The sequence below is a fragment of the Nannospalax galili genome, unplaced genomic scaffold (genome assembly GCF_000622305.1).
Source record: "Nannospalax galili isolate Female #2095 unplaced genomic scaffold, S.galili_v1.0 scaffold1051, whole genome shotgun sequence".
Lineage (NCBI taxonomy): Eukaryota > Metazoa > Chordata > Mammalia > Rodentia > Spalacidae > Nannospalax > Nannospalax galili.
Genome location: NW_008331995.1, coordinates 6,693,762 through 6,712,259, shown reverse-complemented (window position 1 = coordinate 6,712,259; position 18,498 = coordinate 6,693,762). Strand labels below are relative to the sequence as shown.

General features: G+C 37.3%; 1 protein-coding gene across 2 annotated transcripts in view; it reads left to right on the top strand.

The window, feature by feature from the left end:
• The window catches only part of Tmf1 (TATA element modulatory factor 1), a 29,308-nt gene that overhangs the window by 9,864 nt on the left and 946 nt on the right, over positions 1-18,498 (top strand). For both annotated transcript variants that reach the window (XM_008827138.3, XM_008827137.3), the window contains exons 5-16: positions 489-594; positions 3,550-3,692; positions 4,256-4,422; positions 4,689-4,845; positions 7,823-7,915; positions 8,941-9,097; positions 12,559-12,751; positions 13,781-13,850; positions 14,069-14,161; positions 15,495-15,596; positions 16,064-16,216; positions 17,444-17,569. In XM_008827138.3, the coding sequence (XP_008825360.1) occupies positions 489-594; positions 3,550-3,692; positions 4,256-4,422; positions 4,689-4,845; positions 7,823-7,915; positions 8,941-9,097; positions 12,559-12,751; positions 13,781-13,850; positions 14,069-14,161; positions 15,495-15,596; positions 16,064-16,216; positions 17,444-17,569 (1,560 nt within the window). The remainder of the gene's footprint in view (positions 1-488; positions 595-3,549; positions 3,693-4,255; positions 4,423-4,688; positions 4,846-7,822; positions 7,916-8,940; positions 9,098-12,558; positions 12,752-13,780; positions 13,851-14,068; positions 14,162-15,494; positions 15,597-16,063; positions 16,217-17,443; positions 17,570-18,498) is intronic.

Here is an 18,498-nt window from a genome sequence, read left to right as displayed (position 1 = left end):
GAGGGCTGCTTGGAACTAAACTCAATTCCTCTGCGAGAAATGCATGAGCTCTTAACCTGCCAAACCATCTCTCCCTCTGTGTACTGTTAGAGGAAGTTACCTGCTTGGCTTTAATAAGCTTAGCTGGGTTCAGACACTAGCAATAATGACAGACACCTAATCCACAAATGGCTTCCTGCCTCTACCCTGTTCCAAATATAATTCTTAACCTATAGCATATGAGTATAGAGGCACTGAATAAGGGCAGAGGATGTTATTTTCACTTCTATTTCCATATTCATCCCTGCTTATATAACCAAGTGCAAGCTTTGTGTGTAACATTCAAATCCATTTTCTTTCTCTTAGTGTAGGTAAGTAGGTGAACTGAACTTACAGATTTAATATGGTTATGTGATTGTGGGTGGCTTCTTCAGATAGAGAAAAAGTAGAAAAACTCTGCCTAGAATGAAAGTAATTCTTTATGGTAACCATAATTTTTTTTTAATTAGGAAATGAAAAATATAAAAGAAGAACTTGCCACTAGATTAAATAGTAGTCAAACTGCAGACCTTTTGAAAGAGAAAGATGAGCAGATTCAAGGTTTAATGGAAGAAGGTGGGTATTCTGTTGATCATGAAAAATGTTCTAAGAAAAAAAAAATATTTACTATGTAATAGGCAGTATGTGTTTCCTAATTAAAGTATTAACTGAGTGTGGTGGTGCATACCTAGCTACACGGGAGGCAGGAAGACCTTCTGAGTCAAGGAGGTGAAGATAAACTTGAACATAGTAGTGCTTCTTATGAAAAAAAAAAAGAAGAAGAAAAGGAGACGAGGGAGACAGGAAGAGAAAGGAAAGGGGAAAGCAAGGATGGTTTAGACTTCAACTGTAGAAGTGGCACATGATGGTTTATGGAAGGATGCGGGGACGGACTAAGATGTATTGAGAGAAATATAGTAGTGGCTTTTGTTTCTAGGGCGGTTAAAAACCCAAGTCTTTAAAAACTAGGCAGAAATTTGTATGCTAGTCTACGAAAGTTTAGAACAAGTCTTAAAAGAGCCCATCATTTTAAACAAAGGTTTAAAGGTTGTAATTTTAGGGTCTATAACGTTTCTGAATCCCTAGTTTGAGTAGGGTGGCATGTCTTTAGCATTTAATAGTGACTTTATAATTGTATTCATGTTTTAATATTTGAATTAATAATTCAAAATGAGCTTAATAAGCTCATTTATCTTAGAAAGTGCTAGTCTTTTTCAGTGTATCTTTGTCAGTGCATTTAAACAATAGTTAAGATCATATATTCAGTGTGCACTCTTCTTTACATGTCACTGTACTGGTAAATGTTTTGTATAGTGTACTAATGGCTCTATTAAAGTCCATTGTATGAGGCACTGTTTTTTTTTTTTTTATTGGCTGTTAATGCTAAATGTTTTATATCTAAAATGTTCATACTACAAATGTGAGACCAACATTTCTATATGTAAGTCATGGAACATAAACGAATTTCAGAGAAAGTGTGGACTTTGAGAACAACTGGCAGCAATTACTTCATCTGAAAAAGTTAACTTTTACCCAACTGTTTATTTTTCACCGATTCATATGCCTTTTTTTTTTTGGTCTTTTTGAGACAGTCAGCTGACCTGGAATTCACTCTGTAGACCAGGCTCACCTCACAGAGATCCACCAGCTGGGATTAAAGGCGTATACCACCACCCCCAGCACGTGTGACTTCCTTGAGCAGTTAGTATATCAGATATTGTTTGATACAGTACTAGACATGACATATTTCCTGTCTTTTAGGAGCCTAGTTTAGTGAGGACGCAGTATAGGGACAAAGGTAATTATCAACTATAGCTGTTAGCTGGGTATGGCGGTATATACCTGCAATTCCAGCATTTGAGAGGCTGAGGCAGGAGGGTCCTGAGTTTGAGGCCAGCCTGTACTACATACCAACACCCTATTTCAAACAGCCAACCAATGAAATCCCACAATTTAAGCACTAAGATAAACAAGTCATGGAAGAGATGATAAAACAACTTTTATAGTTTCAAAAACTAATGGGAAAGCTAGATGTATGACTTATAACTTTAAAAAATATTTAAAATATTACTATCAAATGTAGCAACTTTGGAATTTAGTAATTTGGAGGTAGACTGATGTTTTCATTTGCTTAATAAACATCATCGAGAAAATGGGATATAGCAAAAACAGGAGTGTTTGAAACTGCTTCCATATCCCCCAGAAATATTTTCAAAGCTCAACACCCCAGAAGCTGAAAAGCTTAGGCTGCATGCACAGTACATGGACTACCTGGTCCCTCCATTTCCTAGGTAACTGGAGTGTAGGTACTGGATTGCTGATATCCTGCCAGGCTGGGGGTCTAGCTCAGAGATAGAACTCTTGCCTAACAAACACAAGGCATTGAGTTTAGCCCTTAGCACCAGACAAAAACTAAAGACAAGTATCTTGTTTCATCTCTTCCATACATCTCTGGGTATACCTAACACTACCTTCTTATCAAATCATTTGCATTGCATTTCTAAATTCTTCAGTCTACTCCTCCCAAGGGCAAGTAAATTTTCCTTCACAGGTATAATACCATAATTATACCTTAGATGTCTGCATTAATTCAAAAGTATAATCCACTGTATGTTTCATCATTTTTCTCTAAAAATGGCTTTCATAGTATACCATTTTCCCTGTCCTCAGATACAAGGAATGTCAGCTTTGTTTGGTTGTTATGTACTTTAGTCTTCTACTAGTCTTGGATAGTTCTCTTTTTTTATAGTATGAAAGACTTTGTAGAGTTGTCATACAGAACCTCTCATATGTAGAAATTTAACACTTTTCTTTTTGGTCATACAGTCTATAGTTTCTGGAAAGCCATTATTGTACACCCACACTAATCATATCAGTAGACCTTAATGTCAACTACTTCCACAGTTGGCAGTCCCCAAACTGCATGCTCACTGAAGGTGGTGACTGACAGATTTCCCTGTAAAAGCACATACTCCTCTTTGTAATTTGTTATGTGATTTTAAGACTTGGATGGCTAGGTATGAAGTTGCATACCTGTAATACAGTACTTGGGAAGCTGAGGCAGGAAGATCAAGAGTTCAAGGTCATCCTTAGCTACAAGAGACCTTATTTCAATAAAACTTACGAAAAAAAAAAAAAAAGAATGTTTGAAATTGTTTCTCAATCTTTTGTCTAAGATCAAGTGAAGACCCTGTCAGTGGCCTGTTTCCTAGAATCCTTTCATCTAATAATTTTAGCATTCATTGATTGTTCCTGTCCAAATGAGTTTTAACACTAGGTTTAAAAAATTCTGATATTAGCAGGGTGTGGTAGCACACACCTATAATACTAGCACTAACCTCTGATATCAAGGCCAGCCTGGTCTGCATACAGCTGGGGCTATAGGGAGACCCTGTCTTGAAAAACAAAAAACTAACAAATTCTGACATTAAAAAAAAACTCATTGTGTGTGACTGGTTGGATAAAACATTCTATGCAAATTCTTAGAAGATCATTGTTATTTGCATCTGTGTTTTTTTTTACCGTCATCAGGAGAAAAACTTTCAAAGCAGCAGCTACATAATTCCAACATCATTAAGAAATTAAGAATTAAAGACAAAGACAATGAAAACATGATTGCAAAGCTGAACAGAAAAGCTAAAGACCTGGAAGAGGAGTTGCAGCACTTAAAACAGGTGAACAGCAGTCCTGGTTCTCTACAACTTCTGACTTCCTGTAATTGGTTTGTGCAATACTTGCAGTGATTTCACGGGATGTGTCATGCAAAGAAAAGGTTTTCGTCTAATAGTTAAATAAATAAATACGTTGGTTAAGTTATATATCACTGTGACCAAATACCTGACATATATAACTTGAGGGAGGACTGGTTTATTTTGACTCAGAGTTTCAGAGGATGAGACTCCCATCATGGTGGGGAGGGTGTCACAGAGGACTCCTAACATGTCAAGAGTGTGTGGCAGCTGTTTGTTACTTGGTGCCAACCAGAAAGTAGAGAGAGCACTGAGGCTAGAAGTGGGGTTGGGCTATATACCCCTCAAGGCCTGTCCTCCAGTATGCATGTCCTCCAACTACAGGTTCCACAGCCTTCCAAAAATGAGCAACCAGCTGAGTACCAGATGTTCAAACTATGAGCTGTGGGGGACATTTCATGTACCAAATGTTATGGAATTGCTGGAATATAGTTGTCTTCCATGATGTCATTTATTGAAAAGAGTTCTTGTTGGTTTGTATGACATAGGTCCTTGATTGCAAAGAAGAGGTTGAGAAACAGCATAGAGAAAATATTAAAAAACTAAATTCTGTGGTAGAACGCCAAGAGAAAGATCTTAACCGACTTCAAGTAGACATGGATGAACTCGAAGAAAAGAACCGAAGTACTCAGGCTGCCCTAGATAGTGCTTACAGGTAAGAAAGTGAAGAAATACGTAACCCATGTAGAACCGGTTGTAAGAGCAGAATGTTGAAGTCCTTTTTCTAATATTGATGACAGGCAACATTTGTAGAATTGTCTGTGAGTGAACTTGTTAATCAAAGCAAGTCAATGTTATTATTGTCGGGTGAACTTGTTCTCATTCTGTAGATTCTGTGTTATGTAGAAATGGCATTGACTTGGGTATGTAGATAATTATATTTTTATTTATAAATGAAAATTATCAATATACTTTTTAAAGAGAACTTACCGATCTTCACAAAGCCAACGCTGCGAAGGATAGTGAGGTGCAAGAAGCCGCTCTGAGTCGTGAAATGAAAGCTAAAGAAGAGCTTTCTGCAGCACTAGAGAAAGCCCAAGGAGAAGCCCGTCAGCAGCAGGAAACGTTAGCAATCCAAGTAAGCAGTGGATGATTGAAATCACCTTATCTTATTGTGTATAATTCTGCAAATTAAAACAATGTGTTAAGAAACTTAAATCTTTTCTTACATGATGGCAGTGTTAGGTTTCTGTGATAGAGAGTATTAGATTGTACAAACCTTACTTGTGTGTGTATATATTTTAAAACTGTTGTTAAAGTGACTAATACACTGTGCCAGTATTCCTTGATATTATTTTGTGTGTGTGTGTGTGTGTGTGTGTGTGTGTGTGTGTGTGTGTGTGAATTTCAGACCTATTTAATAATTTTATAGTTGCTGGGGGTGTAGCTAGTGGTAGAGTCCTAGCCTTTCATATGTGGAGGACTCTGGATTTAATCCCCAGATCTACTAAAGGGGGAAAAGGAAAATTAGGCATCCTATTTCCAGAGAAGTGCCATGCACTTCATAATCTGTAGGTACAGTTTCAAGAGAATACAATATATATTTAACATTATGTATTTAACTCCAATCATACGTTACGTATTTTAGATGCATTTGTAGCATCTTGCAGTCCTTGCAGCTGATGAAGAAAGAAAAACAAAATTTGGCAGGCTTTGTCCTATAAATCATTCATTGTTGGACATTTGAGGTAGTTACACCTTTTGGCTGTTATGAACGATGCTGCTGTAAGCATTCATAGGTTTGTTTTTTCAGTGCTGGGATCTAACCCAGGGCCTTTTGTGTCCTAGGAAAGCACCATACTGCTGAGCTACATCCCATTCCACAGTAGTTCTTCTGTGTATGGATATCTGGAATCTGTGCTGAAGAAAATTTTTCCAGTGACCTCAATTTACTTTTGGTTTAATTTTACATTTTGATAGGAATTACTAACTTGATTCTAAAATGAGAGCTTTGTAACAAAATATATTCAGACAGCATTTGTTTCTAATTAATCCCCTCTCCATTGCATCTCTTTTTCTCAGTATGACCACTTACTAGTTTTTGGCTTATCTTCTCAGTATTTCTATTATGAACGCAGGAAAGATGTGTATCTGTGTATTCACATGTTACTTGTATACATACATATTCTCTTATGCACATGTTTGTGTCTCCTTCCTTCTTACATGAAAGGTAGATTACCACTTGCTTTATTTAGTTAGGTAGTCTGATGATCTTATAATAGTTGAACTTAGAGCTTTTCAGAAAATTTCTTTTTGAAGTTTTATACCATTCCATTATGTAAAATATTTCAGCTATATTTTTTATGGATTTGGGTTGCTTCCAATATTTTGTTACTGTAAATCATGCCATGGTTCATTGTCCCTGTATTTCTGTCACTTTGTCATAAAAATATGCAAAGTATTAATATCAAGTTAATACATTAGCACAATAGTAAAATGGAGAGAATAAGGAATAGTGTATGGAGCTGTCATTCATAAAAACCACTATATTTGACCATGTGTGGTGGCGCACGCCTTTAATCCCAGCGCTTGGGAAGCAAAGGCAGGCGATCTCTGAGTTCCAGGCCATGTTGGTCTACATAGCAAGTTCTAGGCCAGCTGGGCTCCTGTGGGAGACCCTGTTTTAAAAAAGACCAAAAATCTCCACTATATTTTACAAGTATTGTTGATTTTGTGTATTATTTTGTTCCCATATAGGTATTTTTATGATTGATAGCCATTGATATTATAGGTTTTTATTTACACATTTATTACAATTTTATTATTATAATCATGTTTCAACATTTGAAAATATAGACTACAGTACTGATGAGTATTTAAGGTATTTCTAGTTTTGTTTGTTTTTGCTAGTCTTGCTAATACTATAAGGCATCTATGTTTGTTCCATAGGGTCCTTTTTTTTTTCTTTTTTCTTTTTGAGATGTGGTCTCCCTATAGCCCCAGCTGGCCTGGAATTCACAGTGTAGACAAGGCTGACCTTGAACTCTCAGAGATCTGCCTGCCTCTAGCTCCTGAGTGCTGGGATCAAAGATATGTGCCACCATGCCCAGCTCTGTAGAGTAAATTTTAAGGCTGGGATGACCAGATAAAGATGCTGATCCTTTAAATATAATGCCACAATATTTCCAAAGGAGCTGTGGCAGTTTATAATGTGTGTGCCTGCATGTGACAATGGCACCTTGATTCTTTAGTTTGTGTTTTGAGGCAGGGTCTTAGCTGTGTCATCCAGGTTGCCCTCAAACTTTTGTCTCCGTCTCTCAAGTAGTTTTGACTATAGGCACACATCACACTCTGCTAGCACTTTTAGTTTTATGTTAGTTTTTTTGGAAAAAAACTAACATAAAACTAAGCTAGTACAGACCTGTCTGAACTCTGCTATATAGACTAGGCTGACCTGAAACTTCACATGCTCCTACTAAGATTATAGATGTGTGTTACCACACCTAGTTTTGTGTTTAAGTATTTTTTTTTGTTGTTGTTGTTTTCCTTTTTATAGCTCATCTACTTTTTTTTTGTTGTTTTTTTTATTTTATGTGTGTGCATGTATTGCCTGCATGTAGGTAAGTGCACCCATGTCATGCAATGCCTGTGGAGGTCAGAAGAGGCTGCCAGATCCCCTTGAACTGGAGTTACAGATAGTTGTTAGCTGCCATGTGGGTGCTGGGGTTCAAACCTGGCTCTTCTGTAAGAACACCAGTGTTCTTAACCGCTGAGCCATCTCTCCAGCCCCATGCTCATCTAGTTCTTATCACATCCTATTTTGTGGCAAACATTTATGGATTCATGTCTTGCCTCTTTTATTAAATAGCAGGACTGTACCTTACACATATTTATATGCTTTTCTTTGACTGACAGAGTACTCTGGTAAGTAGGTATTAAATATAGTTATAACCTCGGCATTGTTTGATGAATGTGATATATGCTAATACTCTAAAAGCTCATTGGTTAGAATAACATATCATACATATTTAAACTCAGCAGAAATTATGTGGTCATCAGGAGGTTATGGATAATGTTTTGGCATTGTTTATGATGGTGTATTGTTTCTCTTGCAGGTGGGGGACCTTAGGCTGGCCCTGCAACGTGCAGAGCAAGCAGCTGCCAGGAAAGAGGATTACTTCCGCCACGAGATCAGTGAACTTCAGCAGGTATCGTCATCAAAGTGTTCCTAGACCGAGGTCACAAAGCATGAGTCTTTCTAGAAGTAAAATGATGACTCACTGGAATAATATTCATAGATTTTAAAGGATTACTTACTATACTTTACCATTTGCTACATTTTTGTAGCTTGTGTGAACAAAGTGATCATAAGCTGAAAAAAATCTCCAATTTGGTTTTAAAGGAAGTAAAAGTAGTTTTAATTGTGATATACTGTGTGTCCAGTATTGATTTTTCTTTTTAAAAAACATGTCCAGTTTCTGTGGACTACTACTCTATTAAGTTTTAGACCATTATTCTAGTTTGTTTCTCTGTTGCTATGATAAAACACTCTCCAAAACCAACTTGGGGGCAGGAAAGGGTTTATTTGGCCTTCATTTCCACATCACAGTCCATCATCAAGGGATGTCGAGGCAGAACCTGAGTAGGAATCTAAAGGCAGAAACTGAAGCAGACTCATGGAAGAATGCTACTTACTGGCTTGCCCTCCCTGGCTTGCTCAGCTGTCTTTCTTATGCAATCTAGGCCCACCTGCCCAGGATGGTACTGCCCACAGTGGGCTGGGCCCTCATATCAAGTAACAGTCAAGAAAATGTGATACGCCACTGTAATATGGGCACTTTTTCAGTTGAGGCTTTTTCTTCCCAAGTGACTCTAGTTTGTGTCAAGTGGACAAAAGCTAAGCAGCACAGCAGTGAATATGCATAGGAAAAATGAGGGAAGGTAAGTTCTACTTTTACAAATATCCAAAAATATTTGGATGAAGAGTCAGCTACTGAGTTCTAGCTTCAGATAACCCAAGGCCATTTTAGAAATGCTGTGTAAAGAATCACTAATTTAGAAACTTTTTGTAACTTCTTCCTGAAGGATTTAGAAAAAAATCAGTAAGAAAACAAATTAATTTCTCTTAGAAAAATAATTTTTTCCCAAAATTTCAATAGGGTTTAGGTTTATTGATGGTTTCAGTGTTTTCTGTTGCTGTCAGTGGTAATAACTTGAGAATTTCTTGATTCAGAGACTCCAGGAAGCAGAGAATCGAAACCAAGAGCTGAGTCAGAGTGTCTCATCAACAACAAGACCATTGCTTCGACAAATAGAAAATCTGCAAGCAACTCTAGGGTCACAGACATCATCATGGGAGAAGTTAGAGAAGACTCTTTCTGATAGACTTGGTAACTCCTTTAGTATTTTACTTGTAATGCAAGAGTCTTTCTGTCTTGCTTTCAGAAGAGGGGTGACAGTTTGTGTCTAACATGTAGAATTTTATATTTGCATCTAATACCTTAATTGTGACTCTTTGAAAGAATTTTTTTTCATTTTGTAGTATGTCAGATTCTAAAATATTACCTGCCATTTCATTTATTTCTGTTTGTGAATGTGTGTATGTGTGTGTGTGTGTGTGTGTGTGTGTGTGTGTGTGTGTGTGTATTTATATGTACAAATGGGGGGGTTATGTACACATATGTGTGCTTGCATGTGGAGGCCAAAGGTTGATGTCAGGTATCATTTCTCAATTGCTTTGCCACATATTTTTTTGAGACAGGGTCTCTCACTGAATCTAGAGCTCACTGATTTGGCTAGATTGGTGGGGCAACAAGCCCCACACATCCTCCTGTCTTGTCTTCCCTAGGTCTGGGATTAGGGGTACATACTACTGTACCTGTTTTTATGTGGATGCTGGAACTCCCAACTCAGGTCCTCATACTTGCACAGCAAGCACTTTGTTGACTGAGTCATCTCCCGAGGCCCAGTTTGTTTGTATTTTTACAGATGACTGCACTGGTCTGTCTCTTTTCCCTTGTTCATTGCAACATCTGACCCCTTTCTATATTGTCTAGTTTGAATCCCAGTGCCCACATGGCAGCTAACAACTGTCCGTACCTCCAGTTCCAGGGGGATCCGACAGCCTCTTCTGACCTCCACAGGTTTGCACGACATGGGTGCACTTACCTACATGCAGGCAATACATGCATCATATAAAATAAAATAAATAAATAAAATTTTTTAAAAAATATTGATTACAGTGTATACAGGAACCTATATAACTAGTAAAACTGCAAAGACTCATGACAATACATGAGTGTAGTATTATGTATTTATTATGCAAAATGCTAATATCTGGGCAAAATAGAAAAACTGCAAGGGACCTGATTATTAATACAGAATTTCAATGAAAACAGTGGAGTGGTGGCTAAGGTTCTGAGGTTTGGCCAAAGTACTAATTCTCTTACTTTCCCTCACCAAAGTAGACCTAGCAATATTCTATGTTACATTTCACACCCTAGTATCCTTTATATGACATTTTACTATTTACATTTAACTGTCTTATGGCTTTCCCTGTATTCCAGTTACATTCCTGAGGCTCCAATTTCAAAATCACAAAAAGCACTAACTTTTAGCTTTTATTTATTGCTATTTTATTTATTGTCAAAAAAGCATTCAGTTTAGGTATCAATTTCAGGGGCTTGAGGGTGGGGGGAGCTTAGTGGAAGAGTACTTACCTAGTAGGCACAGGCCCTACTTTTGTTCCCCAATCACCATAATTTCAAATACTGTTTTTCATACCACAGTGGTCTCAAAAATTTATATAGATAGCAAACCTAAAATTTGTATCTATAAATTAATAAATATATGTGAAGGTCTAGTTAGGTGTTTTTTGTGGTGTTTTTGATTTTTTGCGGACGAATAGTTTTTTTCCAGATCAAATCTTTTAAGAAATGCCAACACACCTTGCTGGCAGGTGTAATTAAAACAAAAGAGCACCAAGTTTCTATTTCCTGACGCTCATTCAAGTCTGTTTTGTCACTCTATTTCTCAAATCACACACAAGTATTTTAAGAAACAGAAAGCATACATGAATTTTTCACAAGTGTGCTAGCTTCTAAAGATCCAGTACACGTATACTACCTCCTTGTGATCAAAGGGAAACAGACTGCAATAATACATTTTTTTTCTTTATTAAGAGTACAGAAAGGCAACTTGAGGCATATCTGTAAGGCAGCAGACTTAAACATGGTTTTAAAACTCCACAGTACCTCTCCTAGAGGATTTCATCTTGATCCTCTGCAGACTTCCCTGCACTCTTGGAATTCTACCATTATCTGGAACTGTACCTCATCCCTACAGTTGTCAGCTGCCATGTGGGTTCTGGGATTTGAACCTGGGTCTTCTGCAAGAACAACCAGTGTTCTTAACCACTGAGCCATCTCTCCAACCCCTGTATTCAACATTTTGTACAGTCCCAGCACCACAAGCCTCATTCCTTTTGCTCTTAAAAACAGAGACCTCTCAAACCCTTCCTTCCCTGTCCCACATCGCTGGAAATCACTAGTCTGTCCTTCATTTCTAGAATTTTGTCATTTAAATAATGTTCAATTAATGGAATTGAACAGTGACATTTTGAAATTGCCTTGTTCACTCATCATTATTTTCTGAAGGTTCATAAACATTGGTGTTTCAATACTCTAGTCTTGTTGTCAAGTGCTAATCTCTGGAATGTGTACCATCGTGTTTTTAACCATTTGCTTGAGAGAAGGGCATCTGGGTTGTTCCCAAGTTTTGACTATTATAGATAATGCAGCAGGGAACATTTATGTACAAGATTTAGTGTTGACACAAATTTTCATGTTTATGGCTAAAGGCCTAGGTACGCAATTGCTTGGCCAAGTGGAAGTTCATGGTTGGTTTTTAGAGGAAGTGCTAAACTGCTTCAACAGTGTTGATATGTGAGAGTAATCCAGTTAATTCCCATCCTTGCTAGCATTTTTAATCTCTGTTTTTTCTTTTAGTCATTCAGACAGGTATATACTTACATCTCATTGTAATTTTAATTCACATTTCCTTAATGATAACTGATAATGGACATCATTTCATGTGTCCATTTTCCATTTTTACACCCTTTAGGGTGACTGTCTATTCATGGTTTTTGCCTATTTTATGAGTAGATTGTTTTTTGTATTTTCACTTTTGAGTTTTGAGAGTTGTACTAGTCCTGTATGCATGGCTTGCATTTGGTTTCTTTCCCAGTTGTCTTTTTCAGTTGTTTTAGAAAGGGTCTCATGTGACCCTGGCTGGCCTCAAACTGTGTAACCAAGGATGACCCTGAACTCTCTGATCTCCTGACTCCAAGTCCTGGGATGATAGGCATGGGCTTGAGTTTATGCAGTGCTGGGGTTACACTCCTGGCCTCCTGTGTTCTATGCAAGTACACAGTCAACTAAGCTCTATCCCTAGCCCCGAAGCTTGTCTTTTCATCCTCTTCACATGGAACAAGTATTTAAAGATTTGAAGGAATCCAATTTACTGATATATTTTTTTCTTTCTGTAGTTCATGTTTTTGATGTCAACCCTAAGTATTCTTTGCCTAGTCCTATATTTTGAAGATTATCTTTGATGTCTATGAACCATTTTGAGTTAATTTTATGTGTGATATTTATGTTGAGATTTTTTTTCTCTTCACCTATAGAAGTTTGGTAGTCTTTCTTTGGGCAATAAGTAGTAATCAGTTATTAGGAACTTTTTTTTTAGTTATTAGAAATCTGAGTCATTAGAAATATGAAGTCAGAATCAACGTGGAATCCTGATTTCTCCTTGACTTATATATGTGTGATTTTTCTTCCCATTCTAAAATCAGGTGAATCTCAGACTTCATTGGCAGCGGCAGTTGAAAGAGAGCGTGCAGCTACAGAAGAACTCCTTGCCAACAAAACCCAAATGTCTTCAGTGGAGTCCCAGAATGCTCTCTTACGACAGGAAAATAGTAGACTTCAGGCCCAGCTAGAGTCAGAGAAAAATAAGTTAACAAAACTAGAGGATGAAAACAATCGGTGAGTCAATTTTTATATGGTATACTGAGTACTTCCATGACATTTTAAAGCACTTTAAAAAGTGTATTTGTTGGCTTTTATCTTTACTGCTTTGAGAACTAAAAGTGAATTCTTTGTGGTATTTAAAGTCCAAGCCATTAGTACAGACATCAAGGTAGCGCTGGAATCCATTGGACTTCTAAAGGGTTTGAAGTTAGGTGATTTTTGTATGTATGTGTATTGTTCCAAGGAGAGTATTTGTGCCTTTAATATGGTTCTTTAAAGGAGTCTAATACCACAAAACAGAGAGAAAGAAAAAAGGAAAGAGAGAGACGAAAGGAGAGAAGGAAAGGAAGTGTGGTAGAGACTACCCATCTGAGTTATTTTTATAGCAGCATTTAGTTGTTCTAAATTTGAGTATTTGGGTTCTTTGGAAACCACGGGCTATAAAATCATCTCTTTGAAATTATATTAAGGTTATAACTAGTATGTTTTTGCCTTTGGCTTTTGAAGGAAATTTTATTTTTAGGAAAAATAGATAAGTAAAAATGATTTATGAAGCTGGGCGTGGTGGTGCATGCCTTTAATCCCAGCACCCCAGAGGCAGAGACAGGTGGATCTCTGTGAGTTCAAAACCAGCCTGGTCTACATAGTGAGTTCCAGGCCAGCTGGGGCTACAGGGAGACCCTGTCACAAAGAGACCTCCCCCCACCAAAAAAAAAAGATAAAATATGTGAATTTTTGTAAACATTTCACAGAACCCCTGCTTTTGCCAGATTTGGAATGGTGATACTCAAAATTACTGCTTAAACATGTCATTTTAAATAAAATCTCAGAGCACCAGTAAATAAAATGTTTAAAAAAAAAAAGTGGCCCTTTTCGCTGCTGAGTGGAATACAAGTGATCTGGAATAATCCATTGGAAAATCACTGATGTTGAGCTGGTAATAAAATGACTACTAAATATGTGACTGGAGTTAAGAAGAAGTGAGTTTTTAATAGTCTGTACTATCATCTTTTTTGTTTTGTTTAATTCCCTCTGGTTTACTAGGTACCAGGTTGAATTAGAAAACCTAAAAGATGAATATGTAAGAACACTTGAAGAGACAAGGAAAGAAAAGGTATTTCTGTTAGTGTTCGCTCCCTTCTCAGGGCTTATTTAAAGAATGGATGGGGATGGCAGCGAACTGGTGAGATGAAGTGGGTGATGCGCTGCTTTTGGAACTTGGTCTTTGCCAGTGAAACAGAAGTTTTTACTTCATGCTCTTAACTTTGCAATTAATCATGATGATGCCATGGGTTAGTATCACAGAAATTATCTAACGTCTCTATCCACTAGATACTGTTGAGCAGTCAGTTAGAAATGGAAAAAATGAAAATTGAACAAGAAAGGAAGAAAGCCATTTTCACTCAAGAAGCAATAAAAGAAAAGGTACTGAATTGTGTTGGTTTTTATTTGATTTAGGTATAACTAAGCTGGGATTGATCATTGATTGTTACTGTAATTGTAGTATGCTAACTTAGAAGTATCTGTGTCGTCTAAAATCACTATACTAATGAATTCTAGTGGCATTATCATTGTGTTCCTTCATAATGGATCTGAAGTAGTTTGAGTGCATTCCAGGAGATCCATGATTGGTTTTGAATTTTAGAATCTCTTGCACTTTCAAAAAATGAATTTGTGACATCTCATTGGAACTAATACAATAATTGGCCAATGGGTAGGTACCTTGGGAATAGAACCGGCCTGTTCTCTCTGGTTAATAAAAATAAGGTTTTGTTTGATTTTTTTTTCCTGTGTGTATATGTATGTGTGCATATGTGTTTGTGTTTGTGTGGACACACATGTGAGCATGTATGTGAAGGCCCAAAGTTAGTGCTGGGTATCTTCCTTGAAGAAGATTTATTCTTATTGAAACTAGTCTCTTACTGAACCTGGATGAGCTGATTCTGGCTAAGGTAGCTAGCTTACTTGCCCCTGGGAGCCCATTTCTGCCTCCTAAGGGCTGGAATTACAGGGAGTCACCACCCTTGCCTGACCTTTTACAGGAATTTGGGGATCTGAGCTCCAGTCCTCAAGCTTCATCCACTATACCGTCTCCACGCCTCCTAAATGAAGTTTCTACAAAGTGTATTTCCCCTACCTAAAGGATTGTAGCATACTCAGTTAGCATAATACACTAAAATAAGCATATAAAAACAGAAATGACCTTTTGAATTTATTTGGATCATTTTTTTAAATTATACTAAGAATAAAATGGGTAAGTCAGAAATTTTAGCAGTTGTGAGAATAATTGGTAGTGTATGGAGTAAGCTTTTGCAGCCATTTCCACCGAAGCATTTCAACCACCCATTAAAAACAGGTAGACCCAACAAATTGTTTTGTAATAAAAATGAATCAGTGTAGGTTTTAATTTTTATTAAAAATTAAACAGATATTTATTTTGTGTTATGTGTGTGTACACGTGTGTGTATGTAGAGGTCAAAGGGCAGCTTGCAAGAGTCATTTCTTTCCTTTTACCACGTGAGTCCTGGGGATTGAACTCAAGTCATCAGACTTGGCAGCAAGCACCTTTGCCTTCAGAACCATCTCACCAGCCCAACTTTTAGTTTTAAATAATTTTTAGACTTCTTAGACTTCTACCTTCAGGAAATCATATCTGTAACATTTCATGGAGAAATTAGAGTGCCTTTGTTTTCATTAAGTCTAGAAAATTTTCTTGCTTCTATTTTTCACTTAAGGAAATTTTTTTTTCCTCCCTAAGGAGCGCAAGCCATTTTCTGTTTCTAGTACTCCCACCATGTCACGCTCAAGTTCAATAAGTGGAGTTGATATGGCAGGGCTACAGACATCTTTCCTGTCTCAGGTATTGTTTTTGTGTATATATGTATATGAGTGTTGACCTGCATGCATGTATACTGTGTGCATGCATGCAGTGACTGTGGAGGCCAGAAGAAGACATCGGATACTTTGAAACTGGAGTTACAGACTGTTGTGAGCTGCCTGCTGAGGGTGCTGGGAACTGAACTCAGGTCCTCTGTAAGAGCAGCAAGTACTCTTAACTTCTAAGCCATCTCCTCAACCCCATGTGTTTAGTTCATAAATTGAATACTGGTAAGGAGAACATGCATTTGCAGATTGGCTTGCCATTCCACAGACAATTCATCTGAATATGGTGTTAATTGAAGTGAAGCAGTATAGACAATTTTCTGCTTTTGAGAAACTCATAGACATTTCAGAGCAAGAATTAGCAAGATCATTTTGTGTTGAACCTGATATTGGAACGTAGTATATAACTGCATAATTGTATGTACATTCTTTGAACTAAAATAGGATGAGTCTCATGAACATCCATTTGGACCAATGTCTGCATCAGCCAGTGGAAACAATCTTTATGATGCTGTAAGGATGGGAGCAGGATCGAGCATTATTGAAAATCTACAGTCTCAACTTAAGCTGAGGGAAGGAGAAATTAGTCATTTACAGGTATTAGAAAAAATTAAGTGTGCTATAGAAGCCAGTGAAATCTTGGGGCCCAATGAATAGGACTCTTCATTTCCACCTGAATTCTGAGCACATTGAAAAACAAGCTGAATTGGTGAAATGTAAAACCCAAAGTGTGTCACGTATACTGTAATTAAAGCTAGAGCCAAATGAATTAGGCAGATTGATCTGCTTTGTCCCTGGAAATGCTGGACCGGATCAGGCCTTCCCAGGTACTGTGGGCTGCCCCAGGAGGACTTAAGAGCATCTAAGAGCAGAGATAGCCACCTCCTTTCTGGTGGCGCTTTCTCAGCAAGGAAGAGGAAGTGCTAAACAAGCATGCTCATTTTATTTTTCCCATATATGCCACAGGATAAGTTGCTCTAACTTCCACTGTAAGGAATGAAGAAAGTGAAAGATTTATCATGTAGAAGGAATCAACTCGAATAGGGAGGGAACATCTTATAGTTTTTAAAACTTTATGCGATGAGAAATATTAAAACGTTTTTCATGTTTTCAGTGTTACTTTATACACCCCAAAAGAATACTTCTTATTCCCATTATATACTTTTAGTTGTAGTTATATGAAATATTAGTCATTTGATGAAGATCTTGAATTTGCTGGGTGGGTGTGATGGGCACACACATTGAATTCCAAGAGTTGGGAGGCAGAGGCAGGTGGATCTCTGTGAGTTACAGGTCAGGATGGTCTATATAGTGAGTTCTAGGCCAGGTTAGGCCAGGGAAAGAGGTTGGAGTAGGGGCGGGGGGGAAGAAAGGAAGGAAAGAACAAATGAACGAACAAACTTGAATTGGGGGTAAAGGAACAAACAAACATATAATTGTCTTAATACAGATTGCTTCGTATAGCCCAGTACTTGTGCTAGGTTAACAGAAACATATGTTGTTTCCCTAGACTGGAGAAAAGCTTATGGTTGCATTCTTCAGACAAATCATTGAATTTTCTGTAGTTGCTTAGCTCTCTTGCATAGCAAACTCTATAAATAGTACATTTCTGATGAAATTTGGAGCCCATTGTGTGTATGGGTTCTTTGTTTCTTTGTTCTTTTAGGGTCTCACTATGTAGCACTGGCTAGTCTGGAATTCAGTATGTTTAGCAGGCTAGCCTCAAACTCAGAGATCTATCTGCCTCTGCCTCCCAACTCATGTTAGTAAGAATATTTAATAAGATATGTTTTTATTTAAACTTTTTTTCATAATGTTTCTCAGCTAGAAATTTGCAATCTAGAAAAAACTCGATCAATAATGTCAGAAGAGCTAGTTAAATTAACAAATCAAAATGATGAACTTGAGGAGAAAGTGAAAGAAATACCCAAGCTTCGAATTCAGCTACGAGTAAGTAGTCTTCACTTAAGTATAAGTCTGAACTATTTCAGTCCATTTATATTAAATCTCACATTTTTAGTTTATAGAAAATGTATATGTATGATTTGTTAATTTCTTTGTGAATTAAAGAACATTAATATTTGGGTAAAGGAACATGAAAGAGGAATCTATATTGCTTATGTTAGTACAATAAGTGTTTTCACAAAGTCTTTAGTCCTAATGTACGGAAAGAACTAGGTTGTATTGGGCCTAGGCTTACTTGTAGCAAGCATTGTATGTTGCATGTCCTTGTAGACAAAATCTTACCAAGTAGGCTTAAATTTAATGGTAAGGAGACTAGTTAAGTCATCTATGGAAAGAATTGTAGATTTAGTGAAGAGATATAGTTAATATAGCCATCTTGTATGCACGTGTATGTGGTATATACGTGTAGTATATGTGCATGCATGTGCGTATGTGGGTACTTGCTTGAGTGCATATGTGGAGACTGGAGGAGTAAGTCCTGCTCTATCACTCCCCCTTATAACTCTTAAGTTAGGGTCTCTTGCTGAGCCTGGAGCATACTGTTTGTTCTTAGGCTAGGCTGGCTGGCCAGCAACTTGAGCCTCCTCCTTTACCCTTTCCCACTCTACCCCATCTCACTGTGCCCACAGCACTGGGGTTTCAAGGTCACCTGGCTCTTTATGTGAGTGCTGGGGTTAGAGGTAAGACCCTCATGCTTGCTCAGCAAGCATTCTTATCCACTAAGCATTACCTCAGCTTTTAAATCTTCCATTTAGCTTTTAAAAGGAGTTTCTCTTTTTTGTTCTGTATTCCAACATAGAATGAGATACCAGATTCATTTTTAAAAGAGATGAGTTTGTATTTTTATCCAACCTATGATATGCTTACTAATGTCTTATTTGTACAACTGAAGATGTTTATATGGTCATTTAAAA